At 38.5% G+C, this 25,089-nt stretch overlaps 1 protein-coding gene across 6 annotated transcripts in view; it reads right to left on the bottom strand.

The window, feature by feature from the left end:
• The window catches only part of CNTNAP4 (contactin associated protein family member 4), a 254,199-nt gene extending 233,705 nt beyond the window's left edge, over positions 1 to 20,494 (bottom strand). For 5 of the 6 annotated variants that reach the window (XM_068527511.1, XM_068527512.1, XM_068527514.1 and 2 more), the window contains exon 1: positions 20,395 to 20,479. In XM_068527511.1, the coding sequence (XP_068383612.1) occupies positions 20,395 to 20,479 (85 nt within the window). Of the gene's footprint in view, positions 1 to 20,394 lie in introns of all 6 variants that reach the window. The other variant, XM_068527510.1, reaches the window with a different exon arrangement.
• Between the last annotated feature and the right edge of the window lie 4,595 nt (positions 20,495 to 25,089).

Consider the following 25,089-nt stretch of genomic DNA (forward strand, 5'->3'; position numbering starts at 1 on the left):
GCTTCCCAGCACTGGCTCGCTTCCTACTCCCACACACATTTGAATGGGGTAATCTAAATAATCTAACTGCCATGCATAAAACCTGGAGCGTTCGTTCTAAATTCATTTTCAACTCTGCTTGCCCCCATCCCATCAACCCTTCTTATGAACGCTACAGGACTATTACATTTCCATGATTCCATTTTGGTTAAACTCCGCTATTAGAGTTTGATTAAACTAGCAGTTCTATTCGGGTTCCACTGCTCTGTGCCACTGCTGAGACCGTCAGCTTGGAACGGCCTCTATACAAGGAGCCATTAGCTGACCTCCTTGGGCTCAACTCTCCTCCTTGTCCTCCTGGCACCCTGTATAAGCCTCTTGCACAGTAAGTAAAACAACACATTGAAATTCTGTGTTCACACGTTTCTTGTCCCCGTCTAAATGCTCAGCCCCAAAGTGTAGTTGAAAAGCCTCCACCTTTCTGGCTGTGACAGTAAAACGAAAGGAAAGGAGTGGATATAGAGATGCTGAAGAAGGAAGAACGAGTAATTTGTGACCACTCGAAGAGATGGGTGAAGGTAGCAGAGAAATAAAAGTGTCTTGAAGGGTCTCTGACTGTGGGTTATCAGGAAAAGATAACACATGTGATCTAAAGAGGACAGACATGATTTCTGGCTTCTAGGTTATTATCTGATTTATCGGGTCTTGTAGTATGAATAATATTTTTAAAAGAAATTTTTAAAACAGACATTTTTAGTATGTTGCAAATGCCAAACACAATCAGAAGTGGCAAGTTATTTGGAGTCTTGGGGTAAAGGGATCTGAAAACAGCATGCTGGAGGATTACATATAACCATTAGCAGAGTAAAATATTATCTATTGTCTGTCTATCTATCTCTCTCTGTCATAAATTTCTCAGCTTCTTTTTGTTTAGTAAACTTTGACAAATTTAAGGAATAAAAACCACTTATTTCATAGCCTGAGAATATATATTTCAATTAACTTGGAAGAAGTTTTAAGTGATAGATTGGAATCAAGATTTTCCTGTAAAATCACTATCTCATTCGTCAGTACTAAGGATTTAATTTCCATTGTGAAATAACTCATGATATGCATGCACACCTGGAAGAACAGGTGCCTTTTAATTTTTTAAAGGTGCAACATAATAAATGAAATATGTTACTGTGGTTGAGTAAAATATAAATAATCATGATTTATTGTAACTCATTTAATACCTCAAGTTCTTTGCAATGTAGAGCACTAGTATGCGTAGGGCACACTCCTATCTAATAGAATTTTGAATGTATGTTTGCTGGTTTTAAGCAAAATGTAAATTAAATAACAGTGTATTACAAATGCTGAAATGTTAAGTGGTCAAGACGAGTTAGCTAAATGGTTATCATCAATTTAAATAGCTTGTTAAAGACCAGTTGCTGATTTTGTTGTACTTGAAATTCTGGTGTTCAAAATACTAAAATATTTTTTTAAAAAGAGCTTTTCTTCTTATTTTTCATAAATCCTCTGAGTTCACTTATAAATTAGAAAAGGTTATTTCTTTACAACTTTGTTGAGTAAAAACCTTCTGGGTTTTTCTTCAGCGCTAGATGTGTCCAGGAGCATGTTTTAAAAATGTAACAGTTGCCACTGGAGAGCAACTGTAAGCCTCAAATGTTTCCTGCCACAGAGTTTTAAATCTCACAAGATTGTGTAACCCTGTAAAACACACTGGCGAATTAAAGCTCTCTAGAGGGGCAATTACCTTAGCTCTTCTCAATGCCTGAGGTATCAAAGATGGTCAGTACCCAATAGCATTCACCTATAGCTTCTGAATCCTTAGATATAGCAAAAGAAGTGGATTTGAAATTATGAGGCATTTTCAAAAATGGTACAATTAGTACCATTTCTCTCTCTCCTCTCTCCTTCTCTCTCTCTCGCTTCCATTTTTGAGAGCAGAGTCTATGCATCTTTATATACCTGTTTTCTAGCACATGCTTCAACATGGAAGGCACTTGGTAAATGTCTGTTCAATTACATTGAAGAGCAAGTTGTAAAATTTTAATCAACTTTTGCTTTTCTATTTTGTCTAGGTCTTCTTTTTACACATCAAGTGACAGATACTTCAACCCAGACTGTATTTGTCCTGAAGCCTTTAAACAACCCAACTAAAGGAATTCAACCTTTTGTCAGAAGGAGCAAGTATTGAATCTCTACTTTCTAAGACATCTGGGTGGGGTGGGGGTAGATATTTGAGTGGGAGACAGGAAAACATAGTTATCAGTGATGGGGAAGAACAGTCCACAAAACCTTCAATTCAGGTTATACTCCTGTTCCTGCCAAAAATAAGAGATGTCATTAAAATGTAACAACATGCGATGCCAGAAAGTACTCTGTGTGAGCCTTATTTCAGACAGGTTTTACTCAATATATCACCATGGCATGGATCTTTGTAAAATATCGCATTATATCTCAAAAAATTCATATATGATCCTTTGTAAACAGAGTGGGGAAGAGAATGGAAAAAAAAAAAGGGAAACAAATATAAATGAATTAAAATTCCTTATTCAGAAAGCAGCTACATACAAAAAGCATATTACACTTTTTGGAATATAAACACAGTTATAATAAAGCAAAAGTAAAAGCCAATAACTGGAATTGACTATTCCTCGATCTCACGTATCTCTACATTCAATCAATCATGACATTCTGTCAGTCTTACATGTTCACACGGAACAAGTCTGTCTCCACTGTCACTGTCTCAATTTATAGCTCTTATTACTTCTTACAGGAATTAATTCACCCCCTAAATATCTGATTCTGTGTTCCCAAGACAGACTCTACTCCCCTTCCCTCATCATTCCTTCCTTCATATTGCCAAGAGTTTAACTTTACAAAAGACAAATCTAATCTGTGTCACACACGTGTACATATAATACTTCTAACAATAAGATGATCCCCTAGAGAATATCAATACTTAGGTCTTTTGTTTGTTTGTTTGTTTGCTTTTTTATACTGCAGGTTCTTATTAGTCATCAATTTTATACACATCAGTGTATACACGTCAATCCCAATCGCCCAATTCAGCACACCACCATCCCCACCCCACCGCAGTTTTCCCCCCTTGGTGTCCATATATCTGTTCTCTACATCTGTGTCTCAAATTCTGCCCTGCAAACTGGCTCATCTGTACCATTTTTCTAGGGATACTTAGGTCTTTGCTTTACATATAAGACTCATGAGCTGGGTTGCTTCCTGACTATTTCTTTAGTTTTATCTGCCGCCAGTCCTCACTTTCAGCCAGTCCTTCTGGACGACTTGTAGTGCCTTCCAATGCTCCACGCTTTGTGAGGCTCCTTCGAACTGGAATGTGCTTCCCCCTACTTCCCCCTCCTGGCTCTTCTATTTGTCCAAGAAATAGCTTTCTCTGGTGTTCTGCCTATAACCAGCCCAGAAGCCTTGTATTCCTCTCTCTCATCATGGCGATCACACTGTGCTGTGTTTTTCTACCAAACTAGAAAGTGGCAATGTTGAGCTTTAAGCCCAGGGTGGGCTAGTTAACAGTTAGCCAAAACAGCAACTGAGTACATTGCGTGTAATAGAACTAACCACCCTGTAAGCACCCTGAATAGTACTGTACATTTTCTTGTAAGAAAATCAAAACCTTAGGCATAAAATGTGATCTCAAAAGCCTTTATGTATCTGGGAGTCAAAACTTCCATTCTCAATTGTTAGCAAGAAGTTACCGATTCTGACCATTGTAACATTTCAAAACCACTGATGCCGCGGACATGTGTAATGATAGGTAGCACACTGCAGAGGCTTACTAAATATTTGCTGAGTGAATAAATGAATAAAATGAGCAGAGTAAGGTAAAAGCCCAAGAAGCCTCAAAAATTATAAGAGTAAGGAACACTTTAATAGATTGAATGAACAATCACCCCACCCAGTGAAAAGTAATTGTTTGTATGAAACCAAATACATCCAGGCAATGTAAACATTATTTCACTAAGAATTTTTATAATATTCTTAGTTAGTATTTCTTCTTTCTTTCTTAGGTATAATTCTCTAAATCCTCAGTGCCAACTGAAAAATAACCAGAGTCCCAATGAGTGCAATTATAGGGTTCATTTAATATGGAACATATTCACCCGGTATAATTCATGGGGATAAATTTCCAAACTAATAGTCAGTGAAAAATGTAATAACTCATCTTATATCAACTCTAGTAATATTACTGGTCATATACTGATTTTTAAAGGAAATGAGCGGAAACATATAGGTTACCAAATAAATCAGAATGGCATTACATCAGGAATCTAGATTGAAGTGAAGTGTGTATCACAGCCTGCTTTTCATTTGAATTACTTTAAGGCATGTCTTTCTGTCTTCCCCAAATGGTTTGGGGTCCCTGAGTGGCAGGGATTTATGATCTTACCCCACTAGCCTGACTAGGAAAAAAACTCACGTGTCATTTTAGCGGTTGAGTAGATGGATGGATAATTTCTTTACCTACCACACTCACCCTCCAAAATATAGAAACTCCAGGGTAACTCTGATATTTCTTTTGCTGTGCATCACACTGGAAGCTCACTTAGAAAATAAGCAGAAGCCCTGCAATGGCAACTGTTAGACAGATAGGTACTTACTCTTTTTATATCTCTTATTTTTAGAAGAAGGTAAGGCTTAAGAAATTCTTGCTGGAGAAGAAGGAGATTACTTGAATTAGCTCTATGTGTAGTCAATAAATTTAATTAATTAATTAAAAAAAAAAAAAAAAGAAAGTCTTGTTGAACATAAAGAGTAAAGACTGATCACAACCTTCAGTTCCAGCCACTCTGCTAAAAATGCTACATTCAGTTCTGGGCATCAGTTGTATCTTTTAATTAAAAAAAAATAAAAACAGCGCATTCGAGAAGATGCAATAAATTTCAACTCTTGGATTAGCCATTTGCTTGTGGTATTTCACCTCGTATTTGACTAGCAGGTGAAATTAAATACATTTATTTTCAACAATATCCAATTAGTTCCAAGCACATACCCATAAAACTGTGACGATATACTTTGTGAAAGGTTGCCTTAAATGCAGAGTCACAGAAGTCCACCTAAAAAAAGTGGATTGTACAAAGTAAGAAGAAATTCATTTTAGAACCAATTAATTAATGCCCTAGGAAATCATTTTCCCTTAATATTTTTTACTTGTGTGATTGGGAAGGTAGAAAGAAAACTAGAAAGCATTCAATGTTGTTATACCTAGAACTAGAAAGCTCATGAATATTGTTATATCAAACATAATATTGAAGACTTCCCTGGTGGTGCAGTGGTTAAGAATCCGCCTGCCGATGCAGTGGACACAGGTTCGAGCCCTGGTCTGGGAAGATCCCACATGCCACGGAGCAACTAAGTCTGTGCGCCACAACTACTAAGCCTGTGCTCTAGAGCCCAAGAGCCAAAACTATTGAGCCCTCGTGACACAACTACTGAAGCCCGCGCGCCTCGAGCCCGTGCTCCGCGACAAGAGAAGCCACTGCAAGGAGAAACCCGCACACTGCAACAAAGAGTAGCCCCCGCTCGCCACAACTAGAAATAGCCCGCGTGCAGCAACGCAGACCCAATGCAGCCAAAAATAAATAAATAAAATAAATAAATTTAAAAAATAATAATACTGAAATGGTGATCTCATTGATTTTTTTGATAGAGCAAATTTTTAAGGTGTAGTGTATTTCTTGTGCAGAGTAACGAGGAAATATTAAAGAGAGCTGAGCTAGATGACTAGGGGTCAGTAGTCAAAGAAAGAGTGAGACACAAAGTGCTCTTAATGTCTCTGATATTTTTCTTTTTCAGAAAGAGATTGGGATTAATGAACACCATTCAAAGGCACATCAGGTATTTCACAGACTCATATCCACCCTGGGAGACTGGCTCAAGGGGTATTGGTCCTGGTTTAGCTGTGGAAACAGAGTTCTCATTCAAAATTGTAAATCTGAAGTTTTTCTTTTTCACTGTGATCTTCATTATATATAGGTTGCTTTTCCTGATTAAGGAGGGAGTAAAAGTAGGGAGGAATACTAATCTGTTTTGTTGAGATGTTGAAATTTTTCTCAAAAAGATGGAAGAAATTATCATTTTTTTTAAAAGGAAGACAAAACCGGAAGATGCCAGAAGGAAATCAAAATCAGTACCAAGGGAGGTGTGATATGGCAGTTAGGAGGTTCTTCCCATAAACAGTGACTCATGCCTTCTGGAGAAGACACTAGGCTCATGGTTGCAACTGAAAACCTGCACTTGCAGCCGCCCATCAGAGGCCATGGGCACCAAGCTCCTGAGAGACACGCAGGTAGGGATGACTGGTGATGCTGCTGAGGGCTGTAGAGACGAGACGGCTGTGTGTGTAACTGACAAGACCAATGGATGAGCGAGCAGGTTTCCTGGAGGGTGACAGATGTGCTTCTGCGATCTGTCAAGTGTGGCAATCTCTACCCACCACTTCTGATTCATGTTTGAACAAATGATACCACTGGAAGAGACACAGAACCATCTTTAAGTGTTATAAATTCTTGAGCAGGAAAGGGAAGGGTGTAGACAGTTATCGTGTTAAATTTCTCCTTCCAAAATAAATTTAGGTTTTCACTAAAGTGGGGCAAAGACATTGAACACTTCATGACACTGACATGTGTAAATGGCTTAAGATCCTGTGATCTTAGAGAATTACAGGAATCTTAAGATAGCCATATATTAGAAACAGACACTGGTAGACTGAGAAACTTTAAAAATAAATCAGTGAACAACCAATTGGTTCTTAACGTTTAAATAAGAGCATATCCACTTGACAAGTTACGAAGAACCATTTAAAAAGACAAAGAATATTTAGCCACAAGAGAAATGCACTGGAGATGATGGAAAAGCATGCATAAGAGAAAACACTGGTGTGAACAGATGCTACATTAAGAGTGAGTGAAACAATGTATGGTGAACATCTGTCCCAGTTCCCAATACTAGGAGGGCATTCTACAAATTTTAAATTAGACAAATTTTAAATTGAATTTAAAGAAGTTATTAGAATGATGATTGTTCATTTGTTTTGCCTACGTTGTGTTTGGTTGGTTTTGGCTTGACAAAGAAAGCATCCCAGGGAATAAAGGGAGAATCTGTGTGCTCTGGGTTTTACAGATTAGAAGTGGAAAAGTGCCAGAGGAAACAAACTGCAAAATCAACTTTTGGGAAGGGGACGTGAGAAACACAGGGAGCAAATCACAACACAACTGGACCTCGGTAACATAAAGGAGAAAAGAATTTGGAGGGGGATAGCGGGATGTCAGAAACTCGCGGGCAGAGGCAGTTAGAGAGCACCAGGCCCAGATAAAAGGAAAGAGAGAAGGGTCAGGGAGTGCTAGCGCCTGTGGCAACCAGGCGGCGGGGGTTAGCGGAGGAGCGCGCACTGCACGTGATCCCAGCAGCGCCACTGAGGACGGGGTCCATCGGAAGACAGCTTAAAAAAACTTGTAAGATGACTTCACTCACTTGATAGGTTTCAGTAGGTCAGAGCAATATCTGTCTCAAATACCAAGAGAAGATACGTTTTACTCAGGCAGTTGAAACAGGGAGAGCACTTACTATGGACACCACCCCACCCCTCCCCCAAATTCATACATTGAAGTCTTACCCCACCATGTGACTGCGTTTGGAGATAGGGCCTTTCAGGAGGTAATTAAGGTTGAATGAGAGCATAAGGGTGGGGCCCTAATGGAAGAGGCCTGGTGGCCTTATAAGAAGAGGAAGAGACACACCAGAGAGCTCCCTTTCTGACTGATCACACACAGAGGAAAGGCCATGTGAGGACACAGTGAGAAGGTGGCCATCTACAAGCCAGGAAGCGAGGTGTCACCAGGTATCAACCCAGCTGGCACCTTGATCTTTCATTTCCAGCCTCTAGAACTTTGAGAAAATAAACATCTGTTGTTTAAGCCACCTAGTCTGTGCCATTTTGTTATGACAATCCTAGCGGACTAACACAGCACCCAAAGGGAGCGTATCCCTGAACATGGGGAAGGAGAGTGGTTTCACAGAGGCAAGAAACAAAATTGCAGAGTGCCTTGGTCAGGCACTGTTGCAATCTTGCAGAAAGGAGCTGGGTTTTCTTTGTGATTTGAGCTGTTCCAGCCCCTTGGAACCTGTTCCTGGAACTATCGACTCAAAGAAGGAATTTAGACAGAATGCATAGGTCCTTGGGTATCAGTGAGCAAGGGTAGGGGGTTGTCGGTGGAACGCAGAGGAGAAAAATTTACACTTATATATACACTGGGTGATGTTTGATACTTTACTTCAACTCGTAAGGAAGAGCTTGTTGATAAAATACAAGTGACAGAATCCTTGGAAGAAAACAGGCACATTACCTTATAATTTATCACACCAGGGAGGGAACCCTGAAAATAGGCACATCATCTTATAATTTATCACACCAGGGAGGGAACCCTGAAAACAGGCAAGTGTGGGTTCTAATACTCAGGGGAGGTGATCTTAAAGGCTCACGGAGAAGATGAGTGTATTCCATTTCAAAGAGCAATGGCTTTGGCATCACGAAAGTTGGGTTCAAGTCCGTCCCCGGTTACCCTTCCTTACTCAGTGGCTTTGGAAATACCTCCTACCTCCTAAAGTCCAGTTTCCTAGTTTGTAAAACAGTGATAATAATGTCTGCCCTCCAGGCCTGTGAGGTACACTCCACCACCTTAGAGTCCACAGAGCCCAATGCAAAAGGAATATTTGTCAATATTAATGATAACATACGTCATGTGTGGAAAGCTATGAACTATAAAATAATAGCAATGAAAGTCCCAAATGTTTACCATGAGGAGGAAGAAACATGAGAGGAATCTTTAAAAATTGATGACATTTTACAAGAAAATAATCTTTAAAAATGTGTGCAATTAAAAGAGGAATATACAAGTTCAGAACTCATTAATGTTTGTCAAAATTACTAAAGGCAATGAAAAACGTTTTGCATATATTTATAGACAAAAGAAGACCAAAGAAGCTGCAGGTACACTCTTTATAAAGTTAATGATGAAAAGAAAAAAAGAGAAAACTGATTTTATTTTTCTTCTACCCTCCATAAAGGAGAAAAATCTTCAAATGGGAAAATGTAAAATAAAGGAATTGAAGTGCAAGATAGATGAAGGAGTTGAAAATTTCTTCTTGAAATGTGGCAAGAACTTTGTGGTCCAACTTTCCAAATTGAAGGTGATGACCTGGGAGGCCCTACAGAAATGAGGAGGCACACTGATGGCCTGCAAGAGGAAAAATGCTGTTCCAAGTTTATGCTTATGATGTATTTTTGGTTTGCCTGTCCATTGAACATCCTCAATCCAAAAACGACCTGATAGGGGCTTCCCTGGTGGCTCAGTGGCTAAGAATCCGCCTGCCAACATGGGGGACATGGGTTCGATCCCTGGTGCCGGAAGATCCCACATGCCGGGGAGCAACTAAGCCCGTGCGCCACAACTACTGAGCCTGCGCTCTAGACCCCGAGAGACACAACCACTGAACCCGCGAGCCACGACTACTGAAGCCCATGCGCCTAGAGCCCATGCACCTAGAGCCCATGCGCTGCAACAAAGAGAAGCCACTGCAATGAGAAGCCCGTGCACTGCAACGAAGAGTAGCCCCCACTAGCCACAACTAGAGAAAGCCCGCGCGCAGCAATGAAGACGCAACACAGCCAAAAATAAATAAATAAATTTATATTAAAAAAATGACCTGATATAGTGGCCTATCAAATGACATTTGCTGTAAATAAAAAAGGAAGCAGAGAGAGAAAGGGAGACATATTTTCTAAAAAATCAGATTTGATACTCTATGATCAGGAATAGGCGAACGCTCAAGGTTCTACTGAATTTCTGTTAGAAGAATGAAGAGAGGTGAGGTGGTTTGCTCAGGCAAGACTCCACAGAGGAAGGAGGTGAGGCTTGCTTTCAGTAGAAGTTTTCCAGGAGGATTTAGAGGGAGTGATTGAGGGCAATTAGGCAAAGGGAACAGCAGCTGTAAAGACCAGGTGACAGAGGCTAGAGGACACTTGCAGGGGGGCAGGATTGTGAGGGAGAGAAAGCAATTAGGACAGACAAAAGGGGAAAGATAAGCAAATTCAGAGGAGGAAGATATTTGTTTGCTACGCTAATAAGTTTGGACTTAATATACACCTAACAATGAAATACAGCTGAGACAAGATTCGCTTTCATTTTGATAAAAACCTTAAACATTAATTAAAAACCTCAATTCATTATGGCAGACACCTAAAAATATGATATATGTGTAGTATTTAAAAATACTGCATGAGTCACAGGAAGTAGTGAGGGAGGAAGGGGACAGCTGCCTCGCAGGTCTCTCAGCCAAATCAACCCTGGCAATCGCAGAGATGACAGATGCCACAGCCAGATCACCCTCACATCCAGGAAAGTGATCACGGAAGGCTCAGTTTCGCTAACTCAGAAAAAGAGGGCGCTGCTGGCATCTTCTCTAGAGAATGTGTCAGTGATTAATGATACTACATACATTCTTCTCATACTAATCTGTTTCATGTTGCGATTTATATATATATATGTATATAATAGAGAGAGAGAGAGAGAAAGAGGGGGAGAGAGAGAAAGAGGGGGGGAGAGAGAGAGAGACAAGGCAAGCACGTATCAAGGCTTTTAAGAGACGAATATGATCATTTACAAGGCCACACCAGCAAACGACTCAGTTTTATGCATCAAGCATAGAAAAGTATCGTGATCATGATTTTATTCTTAGTACCCAAAATTCTACATCATATTTTTGGTAGCCTCCTTTTTCTATTTCTGTAGTAGACATTTGACTATGAAATATTTTATCATATTCCATTTTGGGATTAGATCCTATAGGTTGCTATGAATTTAAGAAACCAAAAGTTATCTTCAGTGTTTGCTCCTTGCTTTCTTACATGTATGCTAGTTCTTCTCCCGAATTTTCTCTCTTTTGTGTGTTTTAGGAAGGACTACACATCTTACGATACTTAAAGTTGTGTTATGACATTTTACAAGGCGCATGATGTTTTCTTAACAGTATTATAATACAGGCTCATGTTAAAGTACAACAGTTCAAATAAGCACAGAAATCATACTCACAATGGAACAAAAGAGCCTAATTGAGCAGCTTTATAACCTTGTACAGAATTCCCTCACCACCACTTTAGATAGAATTGCTTTTATTTTAGCAATGTTCTTTTAATTAAGTCCTAAACATCTAAAACATGGCAAATGTAAATATGTATTATAAATCCTTAATTATGAGGATTGCTAAGCATTCATGCAGCTTTCTTCCTTGGAGATAGTTTCTTTTTGTTCAAAATAAGCCAAAATTGAAAAATAAAAGTGAATGGATGTGAAAAATGCAAAACTTTGTTTAGAATGCCCTTCTCCTGGTAGCAGTATCACTTCACCACATTGTCTTCAAGAGTTAAATTACGTTTCAATTTATCTAGTGGCTTTTAAGTCAAAACCTCTCCTGCCATTTTCTGCCTTTGTTGCCATATTCAGAAAGACTAGCACCCTGAGACTGACTAGAAGTTGAGTTAACTGGGGATCCTGAGGTCTTCATGGCCTTTGCCTAGAAAATAAAGCACTTTGGGATCAGAAAAGGGCAACACTGTCCCTCTGCTTGGGATGAGTTTAAACTGGATCCAGAAAGACCTCTTGCTATTTTTAGTCCCACATACTGTTTTAAAACTATACAGGAGACTATTCTGGTATAGTAGCAATAAAATAAAAATTTTATTATGTATCCCAACAATACTTAATTGAAAATGTGCCACCTAGGGGATTGTCTTCCATTTCTCTGCCGACATGGCCTGTTTCCCAGTCCCTATCCACAATATCTTCCAACATATGCATGCACACTCGTGCGCACACACAAACACACACACACACACACACACACACATACACTGACAATTTCCTCTCAGCAATTCATTTCCCTCACAGACCACTTTGCATTTAGTTCCCTTCTTCTGTTTGGTTATCTACTGATGAACATATCTTAAAAGACAAACACATATCAATATCTTTGAAAACTAAAGACAAGTCTTGAAGATCTAAATACATACTCAATCTTTTAGAACAAAGCTGTTAGCCCAGAGAGAAACTGAACTTTCTCAAATTTTCTCAAAAACCTCTCTTTTGGGTCTGATACACAAAGGTAATTTGTTTACATTAACAGAAAAATGCGGGGTTCTCAGCTATGGGCCACAGGGTCAAATGTCTGTTCATTGCCATCCAAGCATCTCCCAACTCCAAGGCTTGCAACAAATTCCTAGGAGAGTTTATCAATGCCCTTCAACGGACATTCAAAAAATATCTCTTGGGACTTCCCTGGTGGCGCAGTGGTCAAGACTCCACGCCAGTTCAGGGGGCCCAGGTTCGACCCCTGGCCAGGGAACTAGATCCCACATGCATGCCCCAAATAAGAGTTCGCGTGCCACAACTAAGGAGCCCGAGTGCCACAACTAAGGAGCCTGCCTGCCGCAACCAAGACCCGGTGTGAGCAAATAAATAAATAAATATTTTTTTAAAAAAATCTCTCTGTAGGTTATAACTTCAGAGTAAGTCTGAATTAACGAAATTACAGGTTGTAGTTTGTCTTAAAACTATACGATAAATGTAATTTAGGAAAGCAGTTGAATTTATATATTCACGTGCTGTTTCTAAACTAATATCGACCTGTGACCTCACTTGTAAGTATCATATTTTGCCAGTGAGGGGAAAAAAAATGGTTACAGAAACAAATATGTTTTTTATAATTTAGAAACACATAACATCTTATTCTAGAGCACTGCCAAGTAATAAGAAGTACTCAGTAAAAAAAGTAATTAGAGCTGTAGGACAACCGATACATATCACACCCTTTTTTTCCTTTGTGATTTAAAAACCTTAGAGGTAAATTTCTTCACTGTTCTATTAAATACTTGTAGCATAAAAAAATTTTATAGTTACTAATTTTAAACTACTTAAAATGTCAAATGTTTTTAGGCTGCACTCACTTTTCCAATTATTACATTGGAATGACTCATTAACTGTAACATAAACGGGCTCATTTTTACCTCCTGTTATGCTATTTCTCTGGTTTTATGACCAGAGTACCAATTTTCCGTGAACCATGACGAAAATGCACTGGGAGAAAAAAAAAATGAAGCACATACTCTTCCTCTTCCAAATACCAACTCACCTCAGAAGAACTGAAGTAATAATGACAATTTGTAACGTATTTTGCATGTACATTCTTTACCAGTAAGTAATACCATAGTTTCAGGTCCCATGTATGTGAATACCTTGGCAAAAGACATGCTTGCAAAAACTTTATCCTCTGAAAGTCAACTGGGAAACAAAAATATCTTTACTTGTGCTAATAGCATATCAGATATGGTGTTTACCAACACAGAGTTACCAAGACCCTGGAGTGATCAGCACCGCGGAAGGTCTAAATTCATAGATTATAAATAAGGAATGATAGTTCTAGAAGTCAAATAAATAAACATATGTATACATACATGCCTAACTGAAGCACACAGCCAGACAACAACAGTCTTAGAACTCCTTGAAAAAATTCAAATGCTGGAATCTCAGACATCAAAGTTTCTCCCAAAAAGTAACTAAGAAGATAATCCAATGGTCAAAGACATCTCGGTTATTTAGAAATGCATTTATTGTAACTTAGTCTTATGGGTAAACTATCCATTATTTCTCAAGAAATTTTAAACTTTAAAAAAAAAACCTCAGAGACTTCAAATTACAATATTAATATTGTGGGTGAATTATTCATTTAAGTATATTCAGTTAATTGAGGCTTTTTGATGAGTTCATTCTTCCTTTAAGGACTTCCAGTGATAAACACAAGTTCTTCTAAAGCTCCATAATTTTTTGTCTGCATTTAGTTTAGGGCATTTATTTCTCTTTCTGAGATTTTCCTTTTTATAGGGACCCAAATCAAACTGACCTTAGCATGTGATGCTACAATTCAAGACATGTTTTTAAAGGTCTGTTTGTTAAAGAGTGTTTCTAAAAGTTCCCACCTGAAATACCCATTAAAACAACAATCCATATATTCTATGAGAATTCACCCCACCACGACCAAGAACACAGCTCAGTTCACCTCATGATCATGGTTCATCCGTGAAACATCCCCTATTTTAAGCACATATTCTGTGATGGGTCCGTCCTTCCTTACCATACAGTTAACTTGAAAAACTGCAATAATTCTAAATAAATACTAAACAAGTTACTGAGGCCAAGATTTCTGAATCGATAAAAATGAAAAAATAATTAAGCTAAGCAATAATGGAAACAGCAGGCCACTTAAAAAAAATCAAACTCTGCATTATTTAATATTTCACCAGAAACAGTCACCTACAAATCTGAATACACATATCTGGGATTTATGTAACAATGCTGGATAAATTCTTATTATTCTTCCTACTGTTTTCAGGGGCTGGGTCATTCTGTAAACTTTCAGTCACAACAGAGGAAAGGAAAAGATTTTTTTAAAAGGACAGAGAAGGACTTCATAAATAACCTGAGTAATCAGTGATATGATTCGTAAGTTGACAACATTAAGGCCCCAATACGATTTATCTGAGGTAAAGGAGATTCAGATTCTAAATACAGTATCAAATTGTGAAAAAGCGGTGTTTGCAAAGCAAGACTGGTATTCTATTGTAAAAAAGTTCAGAACCATGTAATGCGAGTGTCACTATCCTTTATCATCTATTTACCACAGAGAGTCATGAATCCCATCATCATTCTCGTCCACACCCAGAATAAGTCACATTAAGTAAGCTATATGAGACGGTCCTAGGCTGTCTTTGATCTGGAAATTGGTCTTTTGATAAGACAGAAATCTTCATTAGTTCTGCACCATTGTAAACAGTATTATGAAAAATAAATCATTTTAACATATGGCCATTCATTTGCGGGAAAAAATGCTACAGTGAAATTTCAAGGAAAAGAATTTTTAAAATATTATACCGTATCATATTTTTTAACTTAAACTTTAAAAAAAAACACCGTAGTAAACAGTGCAATGTAAATAAAATGAGGCCACTCATCAGTTCTTGGAAATGAAAATTAAATACAATTCCAAATGGACAAGGCATTTACATAAAAATTAATTATCTTGGCATGAGTAGGTAAAAGGCACCTGCTTAATTATTATGAATTCTCAGTGGGCAGTGCTTAAATGAAAATCTATTTTTCAATTTATTCTAGAAAGTTTGCCAATTTCAGAATTTTTAGGAAGCTGCTACTGTAAAAGTCATAGGGACAAGGACATTCTTCCAGTAAGATGGTTTACTTCATACAATCAGTGATTTCAAATGCATGTTCCTTATTAGTATGGAGTCGAATAATTTACACTAATGAAAGTATAAAATAACAACAGAATTTTCATTCAAAATATCTAAGCTGCAATTACTTATACACTTTATTGAACTTCTTATACTAAGGGGATTACTTGAGATTGAAAGTGTCTCTTTAGCAGCCAAAACTGCTGAAACTTTGCAAATAGTTATAAATAATTCATACCTATGGAAATAACAAGATTTCTGAAGAATAATGTCTTTAAGAAGACACATATGAAGAAGATGCTAATGAAGGCTTCTTCTGTTATAGCTCCTGGCAACTGTAGCATTACCTTCAGCACTTCAATTCTTCAGGAATGTATTTGCGTACTAAATAAAGACTAAATTTTATCATAGCAGTATATAATTTATCCACTATCCAGGTCACATCATTATATTATATTGTGTCTTATTTAAGTCAAGGGTCAATGAACTTTTTCTATGAAGAGCTAGAGAGTAAAGAATGTTATTTAGGTCCTTGTATAACGAGAGGGAAATCAATTTTAAGATAATTTTATTGATAAAATTAAAAATATAATAATAATTGAGTATAAGTTTTTGCCATACAGGTCTACTAATGAGAAGAATGAACAATTAAGATTTGAATTTCATATAATTGTTTTATGCCACAGAGAATTCTTCATTTAATTTTTTTCAAACATTTCAAAATGCAGTAAATCAACTATACACCAATAAAAATTAATTCTAAAAAATTTGAAAAAAATGTAAAAACCATTCTTAGCTCACAGGCTACTACACAAAACAGGCAGTGGGCTAGATCTGACCCATGGGCCATATTTTACCAACCTCTGAATTAAATATTACATTATCTTACAAGTGACATTATATAATTCTTTTAATTTGTTTTCACTGAAAAGGTAAATTAATTCAGTCTTGATACAGAGATTGGCTTCCATAAAGGAATTGTTTACATATGATACAAATTCTGACATTAATTTTAGAAGACATAAAAATGTTTTTTACTTAGGTTAAGCACTAGGTATCACGTGGAAGTCATGTGTTCGATTCCTTGTTGGCTATGAGCTGTGTTATCTCCATAGCTGGAGGCTGCCCTTATCAGAAATGATTTGGGATGTATACTACCAGGAAAGGGGAGAATGCATCAGATTGATGAAAACAAATCAGTATTGCTGTTAGAAAAGTGAGTCAAAGTTCAGGCTCACCTTTATATCCAGAGGTCAGCTACTTATGTATTGCAACTCATAATTGTATTTTATCAGTACTTTACTGTTTATACTAGTAATTTTTTGCTATGGAAAAGAATTTGGGTGGGAAGGAGGAGGAAAAGAAGAAAGTTTCTAGAAAGAGGTACAAGGCTGAATTTGAACAATTTGAGAATCTGTCCAGTAGCATTTAGGTGGCATCCCAGAGCCCACAAGAACAATCATCTACTCAAGTCATTACCTTCATCTTTTGTTAATTTTAACATATTCTTTAGTGCTTCTTTCAGGGTAGATATCATACAGCCTTTATTCCAATTATGGAAAAGAAAGCACACAGTGAGAAATTAACTTCTAATTATGTCATTCATAAGCTACTTGTTAAGCATTAAATATTCTCAGAATACCTGAAGCCAGAGAGCTTCCATCACATGATCTGCAAGAGTAAAAATAAAAGCAAAACTCTTAGCTGCCTTACGACTTACACCTTTCCTTCTTTTACAGTGTCCACCCCTCCCCCAACAACGTCTTAATGCTCAGAAGGAAACTGTGGGTTCATAAGAGCAATTTAAAAATAAAGGGACTTCCCTGGTGGCACAGTGGTTAAGACTCCACGCTCCCAAGGCAGGGAGCCCAGATTCGAGCCCTGGTCAGGGAACTAGATGCCACATGCCTGCCGCAGCTAAGAGTTCACATGCCACAACTAAGGAGCCGGTGAGCCAACACTAAGGAGCCCACCAGCCGCAGCTAAGCCCCAGTGCAACCAAAATAAATAAATAAATGAAAATAAATATTTTTTAAAAAATAATTTAAAAAAATAAAGAGGTGACTCCCTTTTCAGTGCATGTATCTTACTAGCAAGTGAAGAAACCAACAACAGCCTGTGCAGCTTATCAAAGAGCAGCCCTACTAGGAGGATCTGTCTCTAAACCTTCACAGAAGGAACCCTTCAATATAATAACACCTTGACCAGAACAAGGAGGAAAGACCTGGGGCTGGTTCAATGCTTTTGAAATGTCAGGTAGGGTGCTAATAGCCAAAGAATGTGGTCCATTCAACGTTTTCCATCTTTAGTCAGAAGAGGAGTCAGCAGTCACCAAAGATGTATAAGCACATGCATCTAGTGGTTTATGCATCTTTATATAAATATATACATATGTTCACACACACACACACATAGATACACATGAACATGTATGTGTGTGTGTGTTTGCACAGAAACCTTCTAATGTAAAGTTACCCTGTTGATTAATTAGATCAACTAACATTCAAATTAAAGTGTACCTAATCCCTCAGCTGTCCCTGGTGTACAGAGTCCTGTCCCATGAAAGCTTTCATACTGGCGGCCTTGGGCAGTCTTGGGCCGACTCAGTGGATAGCAGATTTGCTCCTGGTGAATCAGCTGTAAATAGATAGAGGGAAAATGTCTTTGTATTCACCCGAGAGACTGACCTTTAATTTCCTTTATTTTTATTCATTTCTCCCTGACTTTAATATTGGTGTTCAAGATTGATTCATGTTTTAATATAAAGTCTTGTCCAAAAGAATTACTGGAGCTATTATAATACTTTAAAAACACTTATGTTGGTTGATGGTCACTTGTCACTACGCTGAATTACAACCTTGCTGGTAAACATATAGACTTGTTCCTCCAAAAAAGATACAACACATGGAGTACCATGACTTGGTAATAAGTACCTTGCTTTCTTTCCCCCCCCACAAAATACTAATGAAATAAAACTTGGGAAATGAATTTTTTCTTTTATATCTACTGCTGCAAATCATACTGTCAATGTGATAGTAACAAGAAATTACTAAATGCACCTTTAATTATCTGAAGTCATTTAACTGCATTTATGACACTTTAAAGAACAGTCAACTCTTAAAACATATGGTAACCAAGAATTCCAACTTTAATATTTAAATGTTCCTAATAATTTAAAATGCTATAGGTTCTTTAATCAAATGTTTAAAAGAGCATTAAACTACTTCCTGAAGAATAAACCAAGGCTGAAAGAATACAGAATCAGGATTGAAATTTTAAGTGTCAGGAGAGGCCCAGCCAGAGCTCAGCACCCATGAATATTCTGCTCTCCTCAGATCTTCTCAGCAGCTCAACTTTCCTTTGAAGAAGATATATTACAAAGAAGCTATTGAATGTCGATCTGCCTTTTACTGGACTTCAAGAAAATAAACAAATGTAAACAACTAATAGCCCAGTCAGTCACATTAATCAATGATAAACTCAAACAGTCAGCGTATTGGAAAGACAAGACTGCCTCTAGGCCAGACTTAAGCTCTGCTTTTCTTAAGGGAAGGATGCTTCAAATGATGTGCTTTACATTGTAAGAGTGACCTCTAGCGCTTCCTTTTTTGTTGAACTTCGGTAGTTGGACGATGAATTACTTATGCGTTTTCTACAAAACTTTCTCTGTGTGTGTGGGGGGGGGGTCTGTGTTGTTACTGTTTGTTTGCTGTAATGTTGGTCAAATGCTACTATTACAGCATTCCAAGATCTTGATTAGGTGAAAATATGCACATTTTATTGACTCATGGGATTCTTACACCCCCAAATTAAAACAGAAGCTAAAACACAGTGCAGCATCCGAGTGAAGTTCTCTTCTTTCAGAGTGATAGATATACCACACCATTAAGTGAGCTAATACTGAATGGAAGCACGGAATCACAGTGGCCATTCAATGTAAATGAGCATTTGGCTTGTGCCAGTAAGGTCATTTATAATGTTCTTCCCACATCAGAGTGCTTTAGTGCACTCAAGCGATGTGCCATAGCAAATGCCTGGTTACTGGCTTATTTGTGTCCCCCAAACCTAAACCTGCTTGAACAGTAGTGACATAAATTCCTGATCAGGCCTCATAGCCCTTTCTTGAAAAGCAGATGAGCTTTTCCTTTAAAGTCCAAGAAAGAGAGAAAAAGTTGTATTTGCCGAGCTTGTTGATCATTCATCAGGGAGGGGGAAATTCTCCCGTTTAGAGATTTTAGGCCAAATGTAACTTTTAAAACTTTTCCTTATCTCTAATAAAAAGTGGATGAAGGGGCCTCTGTCAAATTATTTTGGATGACACTTAAATTAGAAATAAGGTCTTAATAAATCTTCCCTGGGACCATTAACTCAGAATCAGAATATTCAATCACAAATTTATAAAGTTAAAAATTCAAGAATAATACTTTTGAAAAAAGCACCTGAATGTATTTCTTTAAGCAAGATGTAGGAATCAAGCCCCCTCTTTCACTAGTGTTCAAGTCTCATTCCGGTGGCGGTGAGGGCACAATTCCTAATATTGAGGTTCACCTCTACCAATTCTGCCCCTGAATTCTGCAGTACATTTCAGTTATTATCCTGGCATCATTTTAAAGATGCAGCCAGCTATCAGTCTGCCAAATTGCAAACTTCAGAAATCTAAGCTAATGTAGCATAATGTAAAGTCTGCCAGTTGTTTTCCTGTTAGACATAATTCCAATAAAATTCAGTAAACCTAAAAAAGGGAAGAAACGAAGACATTCACAGGCTATTCCATGATTAAGAGGACGATTTAATGTTTTACTAGAACTTGAGTGTTCTCAATGAATACAGAAAGACAAGAGGACAAGATTCTGCTCATAGACAAAAAGAGAAATGATACTTTGCATATTCTGACCAGACCAAGAGGAAAGACATGTGTAAACCCAGTCGAATTTGCAAGATTTTAAGTGATGCTTCATTTATAGCAATATGGTTTGCAGCAATTCCAACTGCAAATAATAATCATAAAAAACAACAGAATTAAAGTTTTGCAGAGAGGCCCCGTTCAAGTTTTAAATCATTTGCTGTATACTTACGGGAATTCCCAGCTAAAACCCTGTTCCAGTTTGGGGTAGATAACAGAAGTAGCGTCTTGAGAACAGCTCCGGTGACAGACCCCATGTTCACATTTATTGGACTCCCCCAGAAGATCTTGAGTGGCTCTCCGAGGGCTCCAGTCCTGCTCTCAGTCTCTCTCCCAGCTCTGTCTGGATTTTCAGCACCTCTGGGTCTCTTGGTCTCTCTTCCTCCTCCTCTTCCTTCCCTCTCTCTCTCTCTCTCTCTCACACACACACACACACAAACACACACACCACAGCCCTGACTGCTCACTGAAAAGCGCTCAGCATCTTTCCGAACGAGCATCCACACTGCCGAGGCCACGCCCACTCCTCGCAGCCGTGGTCCCAGAAATTGGCAGCAGCAGCGTCCCTCCTCCAAATTCACAGCAGCGCTCAGAGCTCCGCCGTGCGCTGCGCTGCTGATGAAAGCTGCACTTGGAGGCGAGGCCTGCCGCTCCTGGGCCTCCTCGGGGCTCCCTCCCCTCTCCTCTATTCTTCAATAATCCTTAACCCTTTTCTCCCCTCTGGAGACGTCCGTTGTGGGAGGGGCGAGGCGGAGGAGCCTCCTGATTTTCCGGAGGTCTTGCCTTCAGCAGAGCCAGTCAACACACTGAGCTAATTCCTGATTATCCGGGAGTGCATCCAGGTAAAATTGTGTTTTGTTTCAAAACAAAAGCATAAAATGAGACAGAAATAACTAAGCAGCATTGGTAAATTGTAGCTAAAACTGTCCTTGGGGAAAATACTTGCTGTTGTTTTTCTCTGTTTATATAAAATTATCCTCTTCAGCTATGGTGCCAGGATTTTATTATGGAAATGCCTCACAAGGAAACAGACATTCCTGTTTGGCAGATATTTAAAATCATCTAGTAATAGTCTGCAAGAAATTAACATTTCTTATTTTAGTGCATCAGGAGTACAAATCCACAAACTGAATGCTTTGGATAGATCTATTTTGATGAATGCTTCAGGCTGTGAATACACAGTGGCATTCTACAATCAAATTCTTTAATAATAATTCCCAAAAGGCCCAAAAATAAAAATGATGCGATAGTGAAGAAAGGGAACCCCCCCCCAAAACACACACACACACACACACACACACACACTCACACCAAACCTCCTAACCAATATAAAGATGTAATTCAAATGGCCTAAAGGAGAGAGGAGTGAAGTTGAATTCAGAAGATCACCGGCTACAGAAAAATTACTCTTCAAATGGCTGATCCATGGATACTGCCAGTTCTTGAATAGAATATTAAAATATTTAAATAATGGAGCCAGTATCACATAGTGATAAGTGTATAACATGGTGTCATAGAAGGATAAATCAGCTCTTCAAAATAAATGTCAAGATATTTAACTTAGAATGTGCTAAATTTTATAACAATAGGAACACTGAGGTTCTCAAGCACTTCTTGGTGATAACAAGTTAGAAGAAACATAAGCATTCAGCAGCAGCAACCTTGCTATAGAATGAATGAAATAAGGGGGAAATGACAGAAGCATTCACCATAAGAGCTAGCTCTTGCCTACAAACAAAGCAGAATAGATATTTTTAATTTCCTTATTTTGCAGGTGAGAAAACAAGAACAGGGAATTTAAATGATTTGAGGAGATCATAGAGTTAGTAAATAAAGCACTGAGGATTGAACTTTGTTTTTCTGACCCCAGTTTTACTGCTCTCACCCTAGGACTTGCTGCCCTTCACATAAGAGTACAGCTCCTTCCTGACCTCTGTCAAAGGCAGTGAAAACCTGAAGCCCTTAAAAAAAAAAAAAAAAAGCAGAGGAAAAGGAAGGTCCTTGTTCGAGTGTTTACTCTGTATTTCTAGGCCTATATCATTTTCAAACATAACATGTTAAGCAAAAGCAGATATAAATTGACAATTTCTGTTAAGTAATTATTGAAGGGGATTAAATATTGTTGAACACATATGCCACTTGTTATCTAATTAAATTATTATAGCAATCTTTGAGGGAAATATCATTGTGCCCATTTAACAGACGAACAGATTGAGCCTCAGCAAAGTTAAGCAGTATGTCCAAAGTGCCACGGTGAGTAGGCTCGGTATTCTGGTCTGCAAAGGTCTGCAAGTATTTCCTTCAATGACTCCACACAGAGGGAACGGGTCTCAGGCTCTCCAGAAGAGAAAAGCTGTCTTCCTTTTAAAACTTTATACTTAAAATTGTTCCCATAAAATAAATTAGAGAATGCATTTTAAAAGGATCAGTACACATATCAAAAATGAAAAATAATTGAACCTTTCATGGCAATAATAACTTCTTTAGGACAAAGTGCACATTTTCATAGCAACCGTTAAAGATGGATTTTTCCATATCAATGGGCTATGGTAATAGAATGAGTTGGAGGCTGGCAACCTGAGTATTTCATACCTGAAATACCTGAGTATTTCAAGCCATTGCACCACCAGACCCTGCCTGATGGCCACAGAGGAGAGAGAGCCACATGGACCACATGATGCAGTGGAGAGAGTTTAGACATTATAAACAGAGAAGCCCAGATATGAATTCAGCTTTCACTGTGGTTCTGATTAAACGACTCATTTACTCTGGTCTTCGATTTCCTTTTCTTAAAAAGTAAGAGAATAATGACTAAAGAGCCATTGTGATATAATGTGTGACAACCCCCCACTGAGTGCCTAACACTTAGTGGGTCCGCAATTACTCACTGGCCTTAGATATCTGCATTCTGACTGTACAGAGTAGTGGTTTGAGCAGGCAGTGTTGGAGTCTGGTAGCCCAGGTTCAAGGTCTGCTCCAGCACCACCTCCAACCAGCCTGCCCTCGAGCAAGCTGCATATCATCCCTGATTCTTAGTTTTCTCATCTGTGAACCAAGGACAGGTAGAGTATCACCCTCATGGCTGAGACAATGCTTGTAAAGTGAAAGCCCCTGAGAGTTAGACAATCAATGTTGTTCTTGTAATCATTGTATTATTACAGCTCACTTTGCACAGATGAGAAATCTGAGGAGGAGAGGAATTACGGACTTGCCAGAGGGACATGACTCATTGGTGGCAGAAAAGGGATGGTCACCAAGACCTACTACTGACTTGTGCTTCTTTTCTTGCTCTCTACCATTAAGAGTGGTGCTTAATGTCAGGGAGGAAAAAAAAAAAAAAAGAGTCTGAATGGGAAAAATCAGAGAAGTGTAGAGACCTAATTTTGCACATTACTGTACTGCTGATTCAGACGTCACAAATCATTTCTCCCTGTGTATGCATTTGTGGTTATATTTTCCACCGATTAAGATAAAAACAACTGCTGGTGCTTCAGGTTTGGCGTATGCATATTATGGGCCAGACCCTCCCTGAGAAAGCATTATAAATCAAACCAAAATGTTCCAATTTGTAAAATAAGGCTTTCAATTTCCTCTTGGTACAACTTGCCAGAGAACTGTATGACCCACCACAGTGTGCATAGAGGCTCCTGGACTGTCCTTTGGATTGGAAAAGGATCATCGGGTCATAGTGGAACAAAGTCACATCAAAAGACTAGAAAGAGATTAAGATGCAACTCCTTTGTTTCTCTTATTCATGTGAATTGTGTTATCTGGTGCCTGAACCTCTTAATTGGTTTCTGGATTTCTTACAAAGGCAACTGGTTTGTGGATGTCTCCCTAGGGGAAGAAGAGGCTGGGCTTCCTATTCTGCAATTTTGTTGATGTTGCTACTCAAAATTTATTCTTTTTGTGATTTATGAGAAATATATTTTGGTCATCTGAATGACCAAATATATTTTTCTTATATATATGCTTGGTCTTCCTCCACAGTTTCTGGCTCAGGACCTCCCCAAACCTTGGAATTTCCTAAGTGTAGACAGTGGTTAAAGGTGTCTTGTGATATGTGAATAGGTGACTTTTAGAAGCACCTAAGGATGGGGGCTGGTTGCCAGGAGAACCAATCATGTGGTTAGAGGATTGGAACTTTCAGTCCCACCCCCTGACCTCTAGGGAGAGAAGGGGGCTAGAAGTTGAATCAATCATGCCTATGTAATTAAAGCTTCCATAAACATTCAGAAGGACAGGATTCTGAGAGCTCCTAGGTTGGTGAACACGTGGCGATGCGGGGACAGTGGTGCTCCTGGAGGGGGCATGGAAGCTCCATGGCTGTCCCCATACCTTGCTCTAATGCACCTCTTCCTTCTGATTGTTCCTGAGTTATATCCTTTTATAATAAACCATTGACCTAGTAAGTAAAATGTTTCTCTGAGTTCTGGGAGCCACTCTAGCAAATTAATTGAACCCTCCTTGGGGACCTTGAACCCTTCATGGGAACCTCTGATTTATAGCTGGTCAGTCAGAAGCACTGGTGAAAAACCTGGACTCGTGACTGGAGTCTGCAGTGGGGACAGGATGACAGTCTTGTAGGCTGAACCCTTAACCTGTGGAATCTGATGCAATCTCTGGACACTCTGCTGGTGTCTGAGAATTGCTTATTGGTGTGGGGGACCCCACACACATTGAAATTGGTCTCAGAAACCTATTTATGAGGTAAGAACATTTTTGCCAAAAGCCCCTTCCCAAATATATTTACATTGGATATAAACAATGTTTTCTTTGCCCTAACAGTCAACATATAAGAATATTCATTGTCACTGTTGGGATTGAAACTTTATCAAGTTAATATTTTATTAATGGCATTTACTTT

Source organism: Eschrichtius robustus, chromosome 19 (genome assembly GCF_028021215.1).
Source record: "Eschrichtius robustus isolate mEscRob2 chromosome 19, mEscRob2.pri, whole genome shotgun sequence".
Taxonomy (NCBI): Eukaryota; Metazoa; Chordata; class Mammalia; order Artiodactyla; family Eschrichtiidae; genus Eschrichtius; species Eschrichtius robustus.